This window comes from Colletotrichum costaricense (genome assembly GCF_030867565.1).
Source record: "Colletotrichum costaricense strain IMI 309622 chromosome Unknown Scaffold_29.1, whole genome shotgun sequence".
NCBI classification, from domain to species: Eukaryota; Fungi; Ascomycota; class Sordariomycetes; order Glomerellales; family Glomerellaceae; genus Colletotrichum; species Colletotrichum costaricense.
This window is the reverse complement of record NW_026848258.1, coordinates 34,647-55,321: the sequence shown is the minus strand read 5'-3', so window position 1 is coordinate 55,321 and position 20,675 is coordinate 34,647. Positions and strand designations below refer to the sequence as shown.

General features: G+C 53.2%; 10 protein-coding genes across 10 annotated transcripts; 4 read left to right on the top strand and 6 right to left on the bottom strand.

The window, feature by feature from the left end:
• Positions 1 to 5,990: 5,990 nt before the first annotated feature.
• Positions 5,991 to 6,575, bottom strand: CCOS01_16288 (uncharacterized protein; the record flags this gene model as incomplete). The annotated part of the gene is made up of 1 exon (XM_060464425.1): positions 5,991 to 6,575. The coding sequence occupies one exon, from the start codon at positions 6,573 to 6,575 to the stop codon at positions 5,991 to 5,993; it is 585 nt and encodes a 194-aa protein (XP_060304921.1).
• Positions 6,576 to 6,962: 387 nt separating this feature from the next.
• Positions 6,963 to 8,108, top strand: CCOS01_16287 (uncharacterized protein; the record flags this gene model as incomplete). Its single annotated transcript, XM_060464424.1, has 4 exons — positions 6,963 to 7,052; positions 7,159 to 7,330; positions 7,386 to 7,660; positions 7,719 to 8,108. 4 exons carry the CDS (start codon positions 6,963 to 6,965, stop codon positions 8,106 to 8,108), a joined length of 927 nt encoding a protein of 308 aa, XP_060304920.1.
• A 372-nt stretch (positions 8,109 to 8,480) lies between these two features.
• On the bottom strand, positions 8,481 to 9,655 carry CCOS01_16286 (uncharacterized protein; the record flags this gene model as incomplete). Its single annotated transcript, XM_060464423.1, has 3 exons — positions 8,481 to 8,620; positions 8,688 to 9,509; positions 9,622 to 9,655. 3 exons carry the CDS (start codon positions 9,653 to 9,655, stop codon positions 8,481 to 8,483), a joined length of 996 nt encoding a protein of 331 aa, XP_060304919.1.
• A 445-nt stretch (positions 9,656 to 10,100) lies between these two features.
• On the top strand, positions 10,101 to 10,631 carry CCOS01_16285 (the record flags this gene model as incomplete). Its single annotated transcript, XM_060464422.1, has 4 exons — positions 10,101 to 10,136; positions 10,233 to 10,275; positions 10,450 to 10,480; positions 10,544 to 10,631. 4 exons carry the CDS (start codon positions 10,101 to 10,103, stop codon positions 10,629 to 10,631), a joined length of 198 nt encoding a protein of 65 aa, XP_060304918.1.
• A 650-nt stretch (positions 10,632 to 11,281) lies between these two features.
• Positions 11,282 to 11,772, bottom strand: CCOS01_16284 (uncharacterized protein; the record flags this gene model as incomplete). Its single annotated transcript, XM_060464421.1, has 2 exons — positions 11,282 to 11,459; positions 11,558 to 11,772. The coding sequence occupies 2 exons, from the start codon at positions 11,770 to 11,772 to the stop codon at positions 11,282 to 11,284; spliced, it is 393 nt and encodes a 130-aa protein (XP_060304917.1).
• Positions 11,773 to 11,808: 36 nt separating this feature from the next.
• Positions 11,809 to 12,903, top strand: CCOS01_16283 (uncharacterized protein; the record flags this gene model as incomplete). The annotated part of the gene is made up of 2 exons (XM_060464420.1): positions 11,809 to 11,889; positions 12,169 to 12,903. The coding sequence occupies 2 exons, from the start codon at positions 11,809 to 11,811 to the stop codon at positions 12,901 to 12,903; spliced, it is 816 nt and encodes a 271-aa protein (XP_060304916.1).
• A 1,109-nt stretch (positions 12,904 to 14,012) lies between these two features.
• On the bottom strand, positions 14,013 to 15,412 carry CCOS01_16282 (HAD-superfamily subfamily IIA hydrolase; the record flags this gene model as incomplete). The annotated part of the gene is made up of 2 exons (XM_060464419.1): positions 14,013 to 15,024; positions 15,084 to 15,412. 2 exons carry the CDS (start codon positions 15,410 to 15,412, stop codon positions 14,013 to 14,015), a joined length of 1,341 nt encoding a protein of 446 aa, XP_060304915.1.
• A 372-nt stretch (positions 15,413 to 15,784) lies between these two features.
• On the top strand, positions 15,785 to 15,985 carry CCOS01_16281 (uncharacterized protein; the record flags this gene model as incomplete). The annotated part of the gene is made up of 1 exon (XM_060464418.1): positions 15,785 to 15,985. One exon carries the CDS (start codon positions 15,785 to 15,787, stop codon positions 15,983 to 15,985), a length of 201 nt encoding a protein of 66 aa, XP_060304914.1.
• Positions 15,986 to 17,356: 1,371 nt separating this feature from the next.
• CCOS01_16280 (uncharacterized protein) lies at positions 17,357 to 17,851 on the bottom strand (the record flags this gene model as incomplete). The annotated part of the gene is made up of 2 exons (XM_060464417.1): positions 17,357 to 17,530; positions 17,597 to 17,851. 2 exons carry the CDS (start codon positions 17,849 to 17,851, stop codon positions 17,357 to 17,359), a joined length of 429 nt encoding a protein of 142 aa, XP_060304913.1.
• A 1,193-nt stretch (positions 17,852 to 19,044) lies between these two features.
• Positions 19,045 to 19,857, bottom strand: CCOS01_16279 (short-chain dehydrogenase; the record flags this gene model as incomplete). Its single annotated transcript, XM_060464416.1, has 1 exon — positions 19,045 to 19,857. The coding sequence occupies one exon, from the start codon at positions 19,855 to 19,857 to the stop codon at positions 19,045 to 19,047; it is 813 nt and encodes a 270-aa protein (XP_060304912.1).
• Positions 19,858 to 20,675: the final 818 nt, after the last annotated feature.

Below are 20,675 nucleotides of genomic sequence, written 5' to 3'. Positions count from 1 at the left end.
ACAGCAAAATGGAAACCTTTGCGCCGGTACGAGACAGGGCGGGCACGTAGGCAAGAAATGTCTATTCAGCCCGGCCGCCTTGCTCTCTCCCCTTTTTTTTTTCTTTCCGTCTTTGCTTGGTACCTACCAGGCCAGGCTGTGAGCAAAACAATACAGCAGGTACGTTAATTGGTTGGGGTACCTTGGGCGTTGTCGGCAAGTACACGGGTACCTCAGGTACCTACCGCGAAAAATGACAAGAACGAGAAGGAGCGCTAGTGGAACTTGGAGCTGCAACTGGCAGTCATAAAATCTTCTTTTGCGGTGGAAAATGCCCATTATCCTCATTTACTGAGTTGTCCTCTGGTTCATTTTCTACATTCCCATATGATACGAAGGTTATAGCATTCCAAAGTCGAGTAAGCTCAGTGTCGATACTGCCTGGTTACTCTACTGTACTGCTAAACTTGCCGATGTGTACCTTACACAAACTGGGATGATGCATTCTAGTAAGAGTCAAGCCCTAGGCTTGGTACCAATTGCCCAGCCGACTTGCTTATGCTTAAGCATACTTGAAGACATCGACTGCTGCGACGTCTCATTCATGGTTGCACGGAACCTTGGACATTGGGACTCTCCTAGGTGAAGGTACCGTGAACGCCCAGGACTCTTATGTAAGGAAACGCCATAGATCGAAGACACGGACCCAATCACGGCCAATTGAGGCAAGGTAAAGTTATCTTACTGGTTTGCATGCTTTGCGAAAGCGAGCGTCAACATTACTTGCGGGAAGCTCATAGAGGCCGGGGTATCGAGAGGTTGAGAACGAGGGAAAACCACAGCGAAACTACACGAACCGCCCAGTCCTGCCTCGTGTTCATTTTCCGCACACTCTCGCAGACTTGTCGATACATGTAGCTCGAACCAATACTTAGCTTACCTCACGCCCACGTAATAGGTCACCAGCGCGTCCCTGATCAGCTGAATTGAGATGAGAAGTGGAATGCCGGGCACATCTTGTGGGGAGGGAGAACCAGAGCCCGCCTATTCCCGGAGCAATACTACGCCGAAGCCCGGCTGTTATATTCTGATGAATGGACACGGCCGGCCGGGCAACAGTCCTTATCGCCGTACAAATAAGATGTTAAGTAAACTTTTGGTAAGAATTTTCCAAAGGGGCTGAACTTTATCTCGTTTGCCTTGCCCGGCTGTTTAGCCGTTTTTCAGATGGCTGAGGAGTAAGACACCAAGCCGTTGGCGAGGCCAGTGGGCTTGGCATTGGTGAGGTCATGCCGATGTGCCGCGAGAATGATGCGACGCCCAAGAGGCTCTTGACCTGCTGGGTTTTTCCAACTCTTGTGTTTCCTTCCATGCGTCTTGTTTCTGGCTCCGAGTACATTTCCAGGTACAGCCGATGTCTCCCCCTTTCTATGCACGTTTTGCTGGTCGAATCGGCCATCATGATCGTGAACTAAGCATCGCTATTTTCAAAGCACTTGAGCCCAGCTATTCATAGCATTCGTAGTGATCTCCAGCGCTAGTCTCCCTACCTTGCGGAATGGACTCAATAGAGTCATGAGCTTACTCAAAAAGTCGTACCAGTGCTGCTTACGGGTACTTGCCTTAGCCCTCAAGTGCCTTAGCCCGCAATTTACGCGAGTCTATCTGTAAGTCGCCTAATTCAGAAGTCTAGACTCTGATGTCTGGTCAGCCGGCTCCGATCAGTCTCGGCACCGGAATGAACTCCGAGTCCGGATCTGACACTTGAGTCTCGACAGCATACCCCGTCAACAGCTTCTAAACTTTGACTTCCCACCACTATGAAACCACGTGATATGCAATCGACGCCTGTAGATGTATTCGCTGTATGCTGGTTCAATACGACTGTCACTCGGGCGGGTGGTAAAATGACAGCTAGTCAGCATATGATTAACCCTCTTTCCAATACCGTTCCGATTTTCCTTGTTGTCAAAGTCTCGCCGAGGTACCGTTACTTTGAGGATGTTGTAGAGAATACCATCGAATAAAGAGGGAATAAGTGTAATTTGGGGCATTAAGTTGAGATATCGATAGAGGCAGAGGTAGTTATGAAACGTAGAGACATGGGATCTGTTGATGCATTCCGTCACCCAATGACCTGTCAGTCTACAACGCCGGAGCCGTGGTCCGGTTTAGCGGAGTCAGTAGTGACGAAGACGGGCACTCCGGCGCCGTCTCAGCCCAACGAGATCAGCTACACGACTATGAAGATTTCGCGAAGCTGTCTGATTTACTCATAGAGCGAATATGACAACCCAACCAGTCTACCGCCACGAACATTCTGATAAGCCCATGTTTATCTGCATCAAGTTGGCAGCTGTGCTAGGAAACAGAATATCCAACCAAGGGCATCACTGTGTCTTTCTGCCATATGACCGGGCCTCAAGTGATCCGGTGATGGAGGACTTGAATAGCAGAACCAGTCATCAGTATCTTCACACCGTTACGCAGTCGCGAAGCAACGAGAGTCGGAACGACAAGTTGGCTCAGCCATCAACATGAGACCGCAATGGAGAACCCTGAAGATTTCGGGCAGGCGGTCGTCAAGAAAGAAAGAAGAAGAAAAGAGGAAGAAAAGCTCCACTTTTGTGGTGCTTGTTACAGCGCGCCCCTTCTGATTTATGCGCAGGGGATGTCTATCCTAGGCAACGCAAGCCACATATAGCAGAACAGCCGAATTATTGCCATCGAGATGCAGCCTTGTTTGCCAGTAGCCGTGATGCCGCGAGGCGCATGAATTCGCGACAAGCGAGTCCATTTATCGACGGCAAAGCCATGTTCAGGTCAAGATGAAGGGGCAGAAAGAAGCAAGCGGAGAATGCGGCAGGCGACAGGGCAAGCTGTTCGACATTTGAATATGGTCTAGCTGTTATGGGGCTTTCGCAGTCGAATGTGTACGTTTGAAAAGAATGAGTGAACTTCTGGAGATGCCTCCATAGGTACCGGTTGTAACCATGATACGGCGGCGACAGAGAATGGCCTACGCCTTGGGCAGGCCTATTGTTCCGGCTGTGCTCCGTATCTTAGAGTTAGCAGCAAGAAAGTGAGGGTCAAGTGCAGCAACGGAAAAGCCGAGAGATTTGGCAAGCACTGTCCAGGGCTCCAGGCCGCTGAGTGTGTGGATAGAGGCTTCCCGTTCCGACTCAGGAGAGCGCTGAAACAGGGGGGCGAGGGGTCATGACAGCGGTACTTCGTTCTGTCTGCCCATTCGAATATTCTGTGCAAGGGCCAGCGGTGGAGGCCAAGTAACCGGCGGTAGACGCGCAAGTCTCCGGGACTGCGGTGCGAGGGAAGGCATACGGACGCTGAGGATAGCATGCGTTTGGTGGGAACGAACAGGATCGGAAGAATGCTGTTGGTTGAATACGAAAACACCCTCAGCTCGAGCTCACAAACTTTTCAACTTATCTCATGTTGGTACCTCACAACGTCGTTAACATTTATTCAGAGAACGTTTGTCTTTGAGCCCAGGTTACCTTGCATGGGATTGGCATTCAGCGCGTTCCTTACGACCAGTCAAGTAGGTAAGCGGCACAGGTTTGGGGTCTGGGTATAGCAACTTGCTTGAGGTTAGAAAACCATTGGTCCTGTCAGCACTGTCGGATGACAGCTTACATAAGGTACTTCCAGGACAATGGAAGAGAGGAATGGAGACCAAGGTGCCTTAAGTAAGGCCGTCCAGGTCCCCATGCCGGCGACGGGAGTGCCGCACCGGCATCCGCAGTTCATGCAGCCCGATGGAACATGGAACTCCCAGGTTCCTGCTTTCCTTTTCGGGCACCCGGTTTGTCATGCTGCAGTCTTGTTCCCTTGTTGGACGACGACGGAATCCTCGTATCATGGTGCGCAGTGCGCACAGGCTAAGCGAATAGATCGGAAAAGGAAGTCTTGTAGCATTCTGCCTTACTTACCGTGGACTTGGGTGTCGGGATGGATTTTGAACGATGCGCTCCGAGCCCGTCGCGGCCGTCTCCTTTTCCTATCTTCCGTGCCTCCCTAAGTCTATGGTGAAGCGATTGATGTGCGGTGGCTTGCGGTGGCTTGCGGCGGCAAGATACACGACCTGCCTAGCGCAGATCAGCCTCGGAACCAACGACAGGTGAAAGCGGTCGATGAGTGTAGGTACCTAGGCACGTGCTTGGCCGTTGTAGACCCCTCATCGGCCAAGAGGACAAAAAGCGCAGTTCACAGGCTGGATTCGCCCCCTTTCCACCAATCTGCCGCCAACCATCGTTTAGGTAGTCTTTAGCTGGGGCACGTCGCGCGAGGGGGCTTTGACTGTACCCCGTGTCGCAACTACAAGCAATTCCTATCCAGCCAACCAACCCCTGGCTGCGACTACGACTAGGGATCGGACGACCAGGCAAATAGCAGGTCGTTGGGGTCGGATGGGGCCAGCGTTCGCCAACAATCCGACAAGGTCCTGTTAGAGACGGGGCCGAATTCGTGCGTGGCTTATTCTTCAAGAATAGCTTCGGACGATCTGTAAGATTTAATAGGACGACGCAGGTGCAACCCCACGGCGGCACACCTATATCAGCGCTACTTTGATGTGCAAACATGAGCCAACGTTATGCGCCGCAAACTCGACCTGCCGTATTGTTCCCATCATTCTTGCTCTGTAGGCCGTCGAAAGTATTGTGACGAGGGAATTGGACATGGAAGCTTCACGTCCGGATTGTGCGAATAGCTCACCAAGAAGAGTGGATGTACGGCTGAGTCGTCTTTGCCATTTACCGGGCCTCCCCCTCCATTGAACGTCATCCCTGGACCCCCATTTCCATTTCCGCAACCCCTGTCAAAGCGGGCTCATCCTGGCATGGCAGCTCGCGGCACAGACTCAGAGTACGTGGTAGTCTCCCTCAGATCGGGCCCAGGCCCAGTTGGGGATCCTCCACCAGAATCCATGGCGAGCCGCCGATGTGACTTGCCTCGACGGGAACTTAAGGTAGCCTCGTAGGTACACCGTACTACGTACGCATAACAAGTCAAGGGTGACGAAAAGGCCAAGAGTCTCCCACTTCATTTTTGCCTGACCTCGGATGGGAATCTGGATCCCATGTGCGTCTTTTGTTGAATCATCGGATGACGCAGCTTTTGCGGTGATGCTCTAGGTATGCGCAGGTTGATCGTGTTAAAAAGCCAAAAGACGAGAAAGACAAGGACATGCAAGAGCATGATGCAGCCATACTAGACCGTCGGGGCCTCTCCTTCCTTTTCCTCGTTCCAGTCTACGTTGCCCTGAGGTGAATAAGGTAAGGTGCCAAGGGTGTCTACCTCAGGTAAGGGATTACCTGAGTTTACCTCAACCAACCTGGAAAGCGCCCGGGCCTGCTCCCTTCTCAAACCCGTCCACCCCTCGCATCAAGATACTTGCCAGTTAAGGTGCGTGTCCGTCACTTTTGTCTACCTGCTCGCTTGAGGAAGTACAAGTAAAAAGTAAGGTACCTACCTACCTTAGCTTTCCTCTGCAGAGTTTAGAGAGGACTATCCAGTATCAGCCAGCAATTGGCTCGACACGCCTGTCACCATCATTATTCATCTGCCGCAACTTACCTTGTCGACCGTGGGTATGGGTCTGCTGACTCCAGACTTTATACATTGAAGGTACGCAACACGTCGGATGCCATTAAAACCGACAGAGAAGACAAATAGTTGAACACGTCTCCGTCTATACCTCTATTTGACGCGACTGTACTAATTTAACGTGGACGCGACAAGGTCCACGGGCTGTCAACTGCCAACGTCGCACTTGCACCAGAGGGAAACCCCGGGCTGTCTTCACAGCCTCCTGCCTGTGCTCGTGCCTTTTTGGTCCCCTTCTATTTCTCTCCCCACCCCCTTTCCCCTGTTCTTGACAGAAAGAGGAAGGAATGCCCCTCGTCATGAGTGACATGGCTCTCTGTGTTGATTTCCTCGTCCGATGATGTATCTGGATTCTTTGCTCATGAACCAGGGCAGCCCCGTGCATCTCATACGGGGCCAACAGTGCCTTCCATCCCATGATCCCATCGGATCGGTTGGCCCCTGCCATGACTTCTGGCCCACGTCCTCCCGTCCTTTCTGCATGTGGGTAAGCCACCGTGGTAAGGTAAGTTGCACTGCTCTCTCTGTGGAGGCAAGGTAGTCCCTCCCTGGACTGCCAGTGTAAGTGCAAGTGCGAGGGATATGTGGGTGTGGGAGTAGGACCGTGTTCCTTCTTCAATACGGCAATATCCCTCCTCCCTCTCTAAATCTGAAATATTACCCTCACTCCCCGCTCCCTTCTCATTCCCCCGGAACCTCACCTGCGAGCTTCTTCCCTTCTTTTCTCCTCGCTCTGTACCTTGTTTCTTCTCTTCTGCCCATTCGGAATCTTCTTCAGCTTTTCTCCCCAGTTCGTCCCACGCTGGCTTTTCTCTTCCATTCCTCCCACTTCGCCTTGACCGTTTATCTTCCATTCCAGCTTTGGTCAACTTGTTTCGCTTCTCCCGCCCCCTCCCGCTGCAAGTCCATCCGACTCGACTTGACCTGACTTTCTCTCTCTCTCTCTCCCCCTCTCGCGCGACGTCGACCATCTGCCGCCAGTCTTGGCCCAGATCACTTCAGCCATCTACCTCACTCAGTCTTGGGGGTTCGCGTTCTTTTGTCAGCTTCGTCGCCTCTTTAGTCACCTTGACCGTCTGCCGAGCAGTCTCACACGTTCTCTCTGAGCCTATTTCGCGCCACGTAACGAACGTCCTATTTCCATACGAATATCTGCGCCGTGCCGGAGTACCTCACCAACCACTTGAACTCGAGACAGATCATGATGTTCTGTGCGACACTCTAAAAGATCCGGTCTTATGCGCAACAGGTGTTAGGAGGTTCCAGAGAGTGACGCGCCGAAGTTTTGTCTCCAAGACACTTTAGTTGACGTTAATAACATCAAGTATTCTGTCGCACTTACGTTCACCATTCTCATCATGAGACGTCGATTCTGGTTTCGGGCTTTCGTCATTACGGCCCTTCTTGGCAATGTCTGCGCGCAACTGGATTCATTGCCACCATGTGGTGTAAGTCTTTGTCGAAATAATCATTCAGAGACATGATTGGCTGCAATAAGACACATTTCTAGAAAGCTGAGCGAGTATCAAGGACTAACACGCTCTTGCCCTGCAGATTACCTGTGTCAACAATGTCATTGCCAAAGGATTTGGTTGCGCCTCTGGAGACAATGCCTGCCTCTGTAAACAACAAGACTTCGTGTTTGGTGTTCGCGATTGCGCCTCGCAATCATGCGCCGCAGATGTAGCACCCAAAGTCAATGAATATGTCGCGGGTCTATGTGCAAGTGAGGCAACTTCTTTCCCTGATCTAGTTGAGACGTCACTGACTTTCCATGATAGCTGCTACGCAAGCACCTCCTGCTTCGACACCGCCTGCGTCAAATCCGCCGGCTTCTACACCCGCCGTTCAGCAGACAACACCCCCGGCGGTGCTGCCGTCGACTTCTCAGCCGCCTCCGTCGCCGTCAAGCTTGAGCGAGCCGCCGAAACCCAGCGCCGCCGAGACTCCCACTTCCTCTGAAGTCGCCAAAACAACTCCATCGGAAACCTCTAGTAACCCTGTCACTGATACTGCTCAGGCCTTCCAGCCGTCGACTGCAGTTCCGACCACCCTCGTAAGCTTAATGTTTTCAGTCTCTGATGATGTCTCTAGCACTGACTAACTCATTCCAGGTCACATCTACCAGGTCATTGTCCTCAACCTCTTCGAGGTCGACGTCGACATCTACCGGAGCTCGCCCATCGCAATCCGGCTCAGCCTCGGAGACCGGAGCGGGCAATCTAGAGAGCGATGCGGCAGGCCTCTCTTCATCTGCTAAGATAGGTATCGGAGTGGGAGCAGGTGTAGGTGTCCTAGCCATCGCCTTGGCCCTGTGGCTTCTCATCAGACGACCAAAGAATCGTACAAAGTCTATGCAAATTTCGGGCCCAATGCCTGGCTCCGGAAGAGACTACACTGGAGGTTTCATTGGAATCAAAGACAAGAATCACTCGGAGCTGGAGATGAAGTCGAGAAGGTACGAAGACATGTTGCCGCGCCAGTCACCCAGGCGTTTCGAGTGAGAGGCAGTTCACCGAGGCATTCGCCATGCCTGTGTTTTCGACTGGCCCATCTCAAGCAGATGAGCAGTGCAAGCGGATGTCTTCCACTATATGAATTATGACTAAATGAATGTTAATGAGCGGTTGCGGTGGAGTGGGGTTCAAAGGCGGTTGTCGAAAAAAGGTCAGCATTATACCACGGGATATCCTATTTCTATTGCATACATACACCCAAAGGCACCGGTAAGGTAAGGGGGATACGCAGCGAAGATGGCGTAAAGGACTCTATGACAGCTTTTCATTGTACATATTCTTACAGGTTTTGAGTGTGTTACAAGATGATATCTCAAGCACTTCCGGTTATGTGTCTTCCAGTCGTGACCTTTGTTTTTTTTACCATGAGTAGTAGGGTCTCTGAGCCGTCACTGGCCGGTCAGGCAAATGCACCCAGGGCTTTCTCCTCGCCTGTTTGGCCAACTTCTCCGTGTGCTCTCGTATCCTCGTTTTTTCCTCCTTCAAGACGATTGAGATGCCTGCAAACTACTGTTAACCTCATGACGGACAAGATTGAGTGGTAGAATGGGAAAGCATCAAACATACTGGTTGAGGGCGACTGCATGATGCCGAATCTGCCTCTGCCCTTGTAATCAAGCTCCTTGGCCCTCCAAGGTCCTCGACCAACCCAGGCTTCAGCAACATAGAGTCTTGTCGGGTCTGTGATGGTCATGGTCTTGCCTTCCTTGGTCTGGATTTTGATGGGCTGCACGTTGGTGGCAACGCGACCGATGCCCATGCGGCGGGTGACAACAGCCAAATCTCTGGCCTCCTCCAGCTGGTACTTGACTTCGGCCGCCATCTTCTTCTTGGAGTACGACATCTGCAAAACGGCCTCTTCGAGGGACTTGCCCTGGATCTGGCGCGCCAGATGCACGAGCTTCTTGACGCTGGTCTCCAAAAAAGGGCTCTTGTGCGACAGCTTCTTCTCAGTCTGTGCGATACGCTCCTCACGGGTGACGTGGCCGTTCTTGCGCACCATCTGGATGACCTTCTTTCTCTCCCAGCGGAGACGACTTCGCGGATCGGGGTCGAGGCGCCACGCCATCGTCTCTGGTGTCTTCACCGACGCTTGGGCAGCTTGAGCCTTGGAGCCACCCTTTTTACTGTCCGCGACGACATCGTCGACTTCCTCCTCGAAGATTGAGCTAGACATCTTGGGCTGCTGTGACTCGGCAAAGCGTTCGCGGACCTTTGGGTCATCGAGGTTCTCGCCCATCATGTCATCGGAAGCTTGGGCTCGCCTGCCGCGACGGCTGCCAAAGATACTGCCGAGAGTCCATTTGCTTCGGACCTGAGTGGCTGGTCGAATGGGTAGGATAAAGGATCGAGGAATCGGTCGGGTGATGGCTTGAATTGTCGAAGGAGCTGGTAGTTCAGAGAAAGTTAGCTACTTAGGGAGCCCAATTCAACAGGTGACAGCGATATGACACAGTGTTGGGGGCGAGAACGAAGCCGAAATAACATCAATTGGACATACCGGCTGAGGCCAACCGCCTCGTGGGAAGACTCATGGCTGCTACTGGTGTTGTTGATTCAAGCTGATTGATCGTCAACCAGCTTCAATCCCACCCGTTACGGGGAAAAAATGCTCGGAAGATCCCATGCGCGTTGATGGTCGCCCCTGGGCCACGTCCCTGGGCCTGTTTAGCCGGTGTTCCTCCGGCCAGTCTGCTTACCTAAGTTTTTTTTTCCTGACTGAGATGCAATGGTAGATGCCAGGGCCAACCAGGGCGAAGCAGTTTCAATCACCGAAATGCTTAGCTAAGGCCCAGCAGCCGTCACAAAGCCATTACCTTGGTTGAAGAGGAATTGAATATCACGTGATATTTCCCGTCGCGCGAATTGATCAGACCATTCGAGCTACCCGCCAAATATCTCAGCATCGTCAAACAACCCTCCGATTACGAACTCTCGGCTCAATCGACTACCACAACCCTCTCCGCACTACACATCACAATGGCCGGCGCTACTGCTGTTAAGCCCATCACGGGCGTGCGTTTTCCCCCCCTTCCGACTATAGAATTTCCGCCGGAATCTCGGAGGAAGAAGACGAAGGGCAACGGACTGTGGGCTAACGACAATTGACAGATGCTGCGACGCAACCTCGTTCTCGACCTTGGTATCGCCCTCGGTAAGCCTTCTTTGTGGGCAGGGCTGGAATTTGCAGATTTGCTGCTGCTGGATTGAGGGCGACATGCGTCAATTGAGCCTCTTGGCTTCAGCATGCAGCGATTTGCTACTCCAGTGTTCAACCCTTGCTTTCCGACACAATCCGAGAATGACTCAACTAACGTTGCCTTTACAGGTCTTGGTTTCGCCATGGCCAACGTCTACTGGTACGCGATCGTCGACTGAGTTCTACAGAAGTCCCACCCCCGAAAACTAAGATTGAATCATAGGTACGGCTTCCACATGCCGCGCACGAACGCCCGCGACAGCTACTACGCCAAGCTCGAGCAGCAGAAGGCCGAGGCCCGCAAGGCATAAGCGACAATCAAACAGCCGAGACGAAGCGGGAACGGAGCGAATTGAGATGGTCTGTTAGATTGGGCGGAGGAAGCACGAGAGGGCATTTGCAGTCATAGACAAGATACGGGCTTCATCAGTTGATCATCCAACCCCGATTGTACCATACACTTCAGCAATTGAACCAAGAGCCTCTTTATGTGAATTAATTGGATGCATGCGTCGATGTTTGTCGCCCTAGTCGACGGACCATTGTCCACCAGTCCATGGCACTTGATCCATGCTGCCTCCACGTTGAAGGTCTTGCTTTGCCGAAACCTCGTGAGAACCAAGTGCGACAGACTGCGGTACGATCAAGAGAACTTGGCTTTGCTCGTCTGATTATCTCACGTATCCAGAAAATACAGGCTTTATCGCTCGAGACCTGTGTTGGTGATACACATGATCGACGTTGGAGCGTTGCTGTATGATCTACGGATATGATTACAGCCTTGGTTTCGATGCACTCGGATCGATTATCCACGACACAATCTCGCCGGGCCGTATCATCATACGATCGGCCAGGTGCGCATACTATGTGCTTCGAATGAGATGGCCAGATAAAGATACCTGGATGACGTGTAGTGTGCGTCTAGACGCCATAGATACCCCGGAAACAATGATGCCCTGGCTCATTCATCCTCCCATGCCTGAGACCATTGATGGTATGATGGCTCACTAGAATGGCCGTCTTGCGATTTGCCGTTGCCTATAGCTTGGGAGTTGTAACGGGTGGTGGTGGTGGGGTCTGACTTTGAACCCTCCCAAGCTGTGGTCTCAACCATGAACGTGCCCTTTTTGTCTTGACATCTAATGAATCACATACACAATCAGTTTACAATATTCCCGACGACGGATATTTGTGCGACACTGGCAAGGAGAAGGTATTAGAAGAAATCAAAACTCACTGTCGGAAGAGCCGGTGAATTGGCCAGCAGCGGACCGGGCTATTCCGGGACTGTGAGTTCTCGACAAAGCACCTGTACTGCGTCATCTCCTTCAACGCACACTTGGTCAGGTCGACATCGGCGCCTCCTGGCAGCTTGCGCTTCTTCCCCTTGACATCTGCCTGGACGTGCACATCCAATTTTGACGGTGGGAACGCGGCACACGGCGGCGACATTTGCTAGCGGCGACGGCGACGGCGACGGCGACGGATATGGAGATGGAAATGCCCTCGGTGGCCGCTTTAGCCGGCGCAAGGCTGCTGGGCGAGATCGAAGAGACGAACCTGGACGAGGTACGCAAGAATCACGAGTCCGTTCTGTTTGCGCAAGCTGTGGGTTTTGGGTTGGGGGGATGCTTCTTCAATTGGTTCCGGTCGATGAAAGCTGGATGAGTGATGTTTCCGTTCAACTTTTCGTCCGTGTAGCGAACGCCGAAATCCCCATGACCGTTCCTCACCACCACCACCAGCCATCTTTGACCTCATCACTTGTACTCACGCCCAGCCCCGCATCATCCAAATGACCACAATGAAGTCGCACATACGCACTAGCACTGACATGAAGCACCGCAGATACTGTATGCTCTCCGCATAGCGATTGATCCCGATGCGCCAACAAACAAATCGAAGCATCCAAAGTCATACCCCGTTCCTGGACTTGACGATCTTGTCCAACGGAATTTTCGTGCAACAAAGTCTGCTCCATTGGCTGTGACCGGCCGCCAACTCCCGCTCGTCTACGCACTCGTCTCGGCCCTTTTGTCACATCCACATAACAAGACGGTACTGATCCTCGATACGGAGCACCGTTTCGACGCAACTCGCATCCTTGGTGACCCAGATGACCTGCGCCACGCCTACGTGCATCGCCCAGCTCGCCGGAGCACCACTGTTGATAGCCGCAGCGGCGGAAGCGGGGGCGGAGGCGGTAGTAGCATCGGCGCGGAGCAAATCCGGGAGCTCGTCGCCGCTGCGGAGAATTGGATGCTCTACGGCGGACACCACAGCGGCGCCCGGGAATGGTGGGGAACCATAGTCATCGGCGCACTCGGGGCCGGCGACGTGACTGCCGCCTGGAAAGGATGGCTGCGCGTTGACCGCGAGTACGTCCCGGGATTCTCCCTCGGCTGCAGCGCGACGGAGGCTGTGAAGGACCGCCAGCAACGCCAGGAAGCCGTCGAAGCTGCGTCGTGGGCTGCCTCTTCGCAGTGGGGCAGTTTCACATTCACAGAATCTCACTCTCGCACTACGACGCCCGATGCCAGGGATCCGAGGCAGTCGAAGCGTGTCACTGGTACCGACCGATAAGAGATGCGGAGGTTGCAGAGGGACTTCCTGGAGGAACTCCTGGAGGAGCGAGGAGACGGAGACGAGCCAGCACCATGTGGAGGCGGGGATGGGGAGGAGTGTGCACATAGCAAACAAGCAGACTCACACTCCTCTCTGCGACCACCTTTTCGTACATGTACTTCTGCCATTCTTTTCTCCTCCCGAGTTCCATACTCGTGCGCCAATTCCTCCACTTCTTCCCCTCCCCTCCTCCACCAGTGATCAACAACCCGCGAATCCATTTCTGCCCGTGAGGAAACCCACGCGCGCGGTGGGTTGCCTTCTCCACAGAAGCAGGCGAGATGCGAGGGGGGAAACTGGCGACGAGTTACTCTTTGGAGACAATCTTCGTCTGGGCAACATCTGAGATGCTTTGCCAAGCAAAGACGTGTTCGGCCACTCGGCTTCTCACGGGTACCAATTCTCCAATGAACAGTAGCGCCAACGGCGGGATCAGGAAATAAACAGAGGGATGCAGCTTATATTCGACCCCGGCCGGGTCCTTAGCAGACCTGTGCGGGAGGCGGCGCGGCGCCAGGTCCGTGAATGACGGTGTTCTGCAGGCTCGGGGTCGGCTCGTGGGGAGGGGGGTTGCCAACAGCATGCTTTCATGAAGCTTGCTTCCCTTGCAGTAGTATTTCCGTTGCCCGGTTCGATGTGCATGTTCATGTCGAGGCGGTTGTGGCGGAAGAATTACTCGCAAATGCTAGAAATGGTGGACTATGATGAACTATCGCTAGCCGACGTGTGAGCTATCATTCACCGCTATAATTCTCTCAGTACATCACAAGACGGTTAATCGGAAATGATAAGAGTAATCCAAAAACATTTGGCGGCTAATGCGCCTGTAGATTTGACCGATGCGAATCTGCTGACAAGCTATTTATGACTCTAGCATCTATCTGTAGTCGTGATGTTCATTGCTGACGCCTTTGGTATCACACTTTTACTCCGTCCAAGTAAATAATCAGATTCAGAAAATGAGGGAGCTCTGAAGAGAGCTTTGGCAAAAAATAAAAAAACCGCTAATATCCCGGACATCCCTTTTTATCGCGCAAAGTTGTAAATGCTGAAAAGTCGCCGTTTCTTTAACCCAGAATTGGTTGCGAACGCTCCTCAAGGGGAGTGTAACACGCGCTACCTTTCTCCTGCATGGCGCGAAGGCAGTCTTCTTCGCCGAGGATGTCCTTGCGCAACGAGGTGACGACCCGCTTGCGGATCTCGCGCTGAATACCGTAGCGCACGGCATCCAGGACGGTGTTAACGGTAGCCTTGGGCTTGTAAGCCGGCTCCGTACCATCTTGGTAGACACCGGTCTTGACCAGGATGCTGTGCCACTCGTTGTCCGCGTGCTCGTCGTAAAGGTTTGTGCCGCGAATATCGGACTCGGGAGTATCGCCGACAAAGTAGACAGTGTCGGGAGGGGCGTCGAGGCCGTGCTGCTGGCGTCTCCATTGTTGCAAGAGCCTCGTCGCAAACTCGAACGTGCTGACCTGGGGCTTGCCGAAGGCGTGTGTGTGGAGCTTGCCCTTCTTCTTGGTAACGTCCTTGAAGGCGACCTCGAGCATGCGGCGCAGGGCACCCATGCCCAAGCGCACGTTGTCGTGGGCCGCGGACCAGACGACGTCGTTGTGGGAGAAGTAAATTGGTGGGCCCTCATCAAAGGTCTCGCTCAGAGTACCGATCTTGCCGCCCTTGGACATTGCGATATCGAGCATGATCTGGATGTCACCGGCCCAATCGCGAGAATCCGCGAAGACGAAGACGGCCTCGATGGTAACGTCAGTGAAGTCACGCTCGCGAGAGTTCTTGAGCTCGTCGGGCGTAAGCTTGCGGAATGGTGTTGTGGCCGAGTTGTGCTTGATGATATCGCCGGGCGTGATGACATCCTTGAAGCCGTAGCCTTCAGCAACTTGACGGCACTTCTCGCCTTCTCCACCGACAACCAAGACAGTCTTGAATCGGTCGGCCATTTCCCTCATGGGAGTGTGGCCACAAATGAATTGTGCGGGAGAGATTTCGATCTCCATTTGTTTTGACAAGTCGCCACATCTTTCTTCTTCGGTCTTGCCGCCTCCGTTCGTGAGGAAGATATAAGGACTAAAGACTTCCATGTCAGTTTCGGATGTAGGTCAAGCAATGAGTTGGAAGCAACTTACATCTGAATGCCGTATTCATTCTCGCCGTTGAGTACCTTCATAGCCTCAACGGCCTCGGGAATGGCACGGCCACCACGGATAAGGACACCATCAATGTCAAAGGCGAAAGCGAAGCTATCGGCCACGGGAGCATCGACTCTTATCGAAGGGGTGACGGGTGAAAGAGCGCTAGCAGGGCTTCCGACAGGAGAGTCGCCAGGGGATGATGCTTCTGAGCCGTCGAGCGAGGAATCAGGAGTGCTCAGTGCCATATTGTCCAGTTGCTTCCGGGCAGCTTGAATGCTCTCGATGAAGCTGCCGGTGGACGAAGCTCGGTGATTGGGAGCCATGGTGGGTGGTGTAGAGAGTGAAGCTCTTCAAAACTGGTTAATTGAATGTGGGTAAGAGCTGTAAGCCTGTAAATGTCCAGGCTAGAGGGGCTGACTTGGGGAGTGAAAATTGAAGCTATATCTGTCAAAGACGGAGCTTTCGACGAAGATGATAAGTTGAGATTGGGATGAAATGATAAGACAAACAGGTGTAGATAATTCAAAAGGAAATCACGGGGGGGCTGCCAGATTATATACTCCCGGTATGAGAACATCTTGACTTGATGCTGACGTCTCTGATCTCACTCTCTCTTACTCTCTCTTACTCTCTCCCTGCCCCTCGCTTTCAGAAATGCGCGCTTTCGAGGCGCCCCTGCGCTACCCTCTTCCAACATGTGGAAGTCTCCGCTAAAACCAGGCAAACGCGGGTCCTTGCTCAGTGACACCCTTGGGATGAGTTTCTTGAGTCGTGCATGGTCGTGGATACCGTGGAGGCGAAGTAGCATGAGAAGTTTTTTTGGATCCAAGACCAGGAGAGGAGCCTTGCTCCACTCTGTACACACAAGGACCTTACCTGGTGGTGAAATTTTATGATTACGACACAGAAGAGGATAAAGACACTGCCCTTTGTTGCGAGCAGCACTGCTGCAGTAGACGTACTTCCGTACAGAAGAGTACCGCCAAAGGGAAACGGACCGGGATGCGGCTACTTGCCAAGAGGGAGAAAACTCGTGTGGCACCAAAGGTTCCTCCATCTCACCGCCAGGGCAGACTTCTAGTCAGTCCAAGTAACATTTGTTCCTGGCTCCTACGGGTTTTACCAACACAGATAGATCCAAAGTACAAAGTACAGACGTAGTGCAAGTCACAAAACGGGCGAGTAACCCAGCGAGCCACCAACAAGAGAAGGGCAAAAAGCATGTTTAGGAGGCTCCATAGGCAGAAGAGGGATCCATCTTGCCAACCGTCATGGTGGAGACTTGGCTTTTCGGGTTCCTCGTTGCGGCTGCAAAAGATTCCGCCGTGTGTCGCGCAAGGCATATGGCTAGGGGCCTCGAAATGCCCCGAGCAATGATGATGATCTGGGTACCGATGCGGCAGCGATCGACCCTTACCCGAGGCGGCCTTGGCGCGACGACGAAGCACATGCGAGCCGCCGTCACGGCCAGCCGTTGGACCCTGAGGCAAAATGCAAAGGCTTATTACAGCATGCACAAAGGCTATTTGGTGTGTTCAATTTCTCTCACTTTTTCGTTCGGGCATGTACCGGTATCTATCTCTTAAGCCCAAACATGGAAGGATAAGCCAGGGGAAATCCAGGGCAACTTGGCCTTGTCACAAGGAATCTTGGTAGGTAATTCGGACCAGGACCAAGGACGTCAAAAGGGGGAAAAGGTAAATACCATGCGGCGTTTCGTATGTCGAGTATCCGTACCTTTATCTGTATAATGGCACGAAAAGGTACTCCGTAAGGTAGTCCGTGAAGCAGACCATGCCTAAGTCAGTCGGTCTCGTCGGCTTCTTGTCTTCAGCATCAGATAAAGCAGCACCGGCGCAATCTCTGCCCCTCCTTCACCCGCCTCCTTGAAGACCCCTCCATGACTCCCATTGGGCGTGTGCCTACTCCTTATCGACGACTCCTTACGATACGGCAGGCTGACACAGGGATGGTGCCCGCAGGAAGTCGTGATAGCGCCGGTGGTGGTCCACAAATGCGAGAATGCACTTGCACCATGAGGTGAGAGATGTATCAAGGAATTTTGCCCTTGTGGTGGCCCAGCGGGTTCCATAAAAGCGGGTTACGGAGACCCCGTAGTGACGTCACCGCCAGTGGGCCCCGGTGTCGCGACAGCAAGGATTGCGATGAGAACGCCCGTGGCTCGGATGGCTACATTTCATTGGTCGCCGTCGTAGGCGAGAGGCTCCGCTAGACGGCCCGAAGTGGCAGTCGTCTCTTCCGGCGGCTTAGGTAATAGTAGAGAGCCTTTCTAGTGCCCCCCTATGGCAAAGAACCGGGCATCCAGCGGCATCGGGTCCGGAAACCCCTCGGTCCCTTGGCCGTTCGACGCCGGCCCTGCATGATTGCGCTTGTCTCACCATCATTAACGAATTGGGACATTGAAAGAAAACAGAGGCAAAGTAATTGCGGAGAGGCGAAGAAGAAGGGGGAAGAGATATTCTTCTGTTGCTGACTTTTTTTTTCAGCTCCAAAGAGGCCACTTCGCCGCTCATCACTTGTGTCATCGCCCCGAAAGAGCGCTCAGATACTATTCTAGGTTGGTTCATGACTCGGCGAATGACGTCCATCTTTCCCTTCTTCATCTCAAAGTAGGAACACACTATGTACGCAGAATCCAGACTGAATACGACAGTATTCAGGGTAGTTGCGTGAACAGGGCCACAAAATATCACCAAGTCCAGAACATTGATACCCAAAGAAACCACGCATCTCCAGACCATCCACTTATGCTGTACCCGCTCACAACATGTGTATTTTGTGGCCTGTTCCTCTAAACAAGTCCGGGGGTTTCATTATTCTGTGACCGACGGTCGATCTCGACGTTTCTCGAGCGGAGAATTGGGTATAGCATGGACACGGGCAGTGTATCTAGTGAACAGACGTGAATCTTGGTGTATTCGTAGCATGAAGAGGTTTCGAGATAATGATGTAGCACAAGCGCAGTTGCTCAACAGCTCGATACCCGTCCTGCCGTATCACACGCTTCACCGAACACTCCCGAGATTTGCGGTTGTACCGGTAAACGCCCATTTCCCGTCGCGGGCCTTTGCTTCCTTTGCGGCCGGCCTCTCGTCACCGTTTTTTTTTCTTCTTTTCCTCTTTGCTGCACAACTACGCCATTATCTAGCATTGCCGAGCCGGAGGAGAACGCCCACCCACGGCCTACCAAGCGTAAACCAGGCTTCAGCCCGGCGCTATTACTGTCGCGTCCCGCTGCCGCCATACACGCTACTCGTCAGTCGCATTGTGATGCCGTCACCGTTGACCAGACTCCATGCAGACACCCCTGCCCCTGTCCGTATCCATACTGTATGTATGTAGGGATGGAGTCCGTCACTCGTTCAGCCAGTCGAGTGCACCTATCAAGGCCGTCTTATTCGTCCGTTGCCCTCGCTTGGACAGTTGGAAAACCACCGAAGACGGTGAAATTGGAAACCGGAACCACATTTCGCTCAAACAAAAAGCAGACAAACGACAAGTATGAGGGATGGGCAGAAGGGGGGCATTGGCTTGCATACGGAGGCCTGATCCTTGTCCAGTAATAAGAGGATAAGAGCGTTTGATGGAAGGGGAAAGGAAATCAATGGATTAGCGTGACTGGCCGACATGAGCACGCAAGTGGATTCAAGGAATAACGCTCACTTGCTAATAATCAATCATACATTCCTCAATCCTTGGACTTTTGTTTCATCCTGCGGTGCTTGAATGCGCCGGTTGGAAAGGTAGGCGGTCTTTGCAACTGTGTCTTTTTCTTTTCCCATCCGTGCCCTCATAAATCCCTCATCCCGTCGTACTTTTGAGTCCTCCATGGGCCGGCATTCTATCTGCTACTCGGCCAATAGGCGGGATACCCCGATACCAAAGCACTTTAAACCAAACAAAGCAAACTCGAGCTTGATAGGCTGAGAGCGCTTTATTGAAGATTAACAAAGAGGCCGCCGTCGACCAGCAACTGCGCGCCAGTCACATAACCACTCAGGTATTCGCAGGCTAGGAAGACGGCGGGCCCGGCGAGGTCGGACGGCACGCCGGTGCGGCCCAGTGGAATGCGGCCCTCCGTGTAGGCCCGCTTGGCATCGTCGGCCAGGTCCTCCTCGTTGAGCTGTGTCTTGATCGTACCGGGGAGCAGAGCATTGCAGCGAATATTGTACTTTCCCAGGGCAACGGCAGTGCTCTGCATGAGGCTGAGTACACCAGCCTTGGTTGGGGTGTAATGGGTCTGCTGGCCGCCACCGACGAGGGCGGAGATGGACGAGATGCCAATGATGCTACCACCGGCGGGCGATTGCTGGCTCATCTGGCGAGCGGCTGCCTGTACGACATAGAAGGCGCCGTCGAGGTTGGTACGGACTGTCTTGGTGAACAGGTCCGGAGTCAGCTCGAGAAACTCGGCAAATGTGCAGATGCCAGCATTGGAGACGCAGATGTCTAGACGGGCGTTGCCGGAATGCTCGACGGCACGCGCTACCAACTTTGCTGCCGTCTCGGGCTCGCGAACATCACCAATTATATCGGCCAGACGACCCGCGTTGGGGTTCTCTTGCTTTGCAGCAGCGGCGTCGGCAACGAGAGCATCAAGGTGGGGCTGGTCCTTTTCAAGACCCAAATGGTTTACGACAACGTTGGCACCCTGCTTTATGTATTCCAACGCAATAGCCTTTCCAATGCCAGTGGTGCCGCCCGTGATGATGGCAGTCTTGCCGGCAAGCAGGTTCGTCGGGGCCATGGTGCACAATGTGAAAATATAGCAAGCTTTCTTGAAAAGGAAGGCTGTCGTCGATATATAGGATGTCGAAATGAGGTCGTATGCGGGGTTGCCCTGGACGGCACGGCGTCGAATCAGATCCTGGTAATTGGATCAGCCAAAGAAAGGACCAAACGGTGAACGATTGGCGATAGATGGCAGACGATTGGCGAGTGATCGTGTTCGTCGGTAAATCCGTGGTAGGCTTCGCTCGTGCTCGTGCGCGAGGACGGGTGGTCGACAAGTCTATATTTGTAGTTGACGATACATGCCTGGAAGAATTCTGGTTGGTGCGGAGGAGGCGGAACAGAGCTGTGAGGACGGAAGGGGGGGTTATTATGCAGCGAGGGCGGCTCAAGTGAGACCCGATGACCGAGCCACGACTGCCGCCCGCTCCAGGAGGTGCCTTCCGAGTCCCACGATACCTACTTGGGGGGAGAGAGTTGGGGGATCTTAGGTAAGGAAGGCTGCTTGTACGTATTCATTTGTGACCCCGGGGCAGCTGCCGATGACACACCCCTTCCGTGACCTGCGTGAGACCGTGGCACGCGTGGGTACCCTTTTTATTCGGAATTCCCCATGACTTGCGGGCATCCCACTTTCCACCCCGCACTCTCGGTCACAATTATAGCGAGCCTCACCCCTCCAACCACCATGTTGACCATATTGCGTATCCATCCCACCTGAGATGCTTCATGCTCTTCCCAGGGACGGTGTTTCCTCTGTGGTGTTTGTGATCCCGTCACTCCGCCCTCACTGCCTCCCAACTGGTTCCTTTCTCTTAATGATACACATCGAGG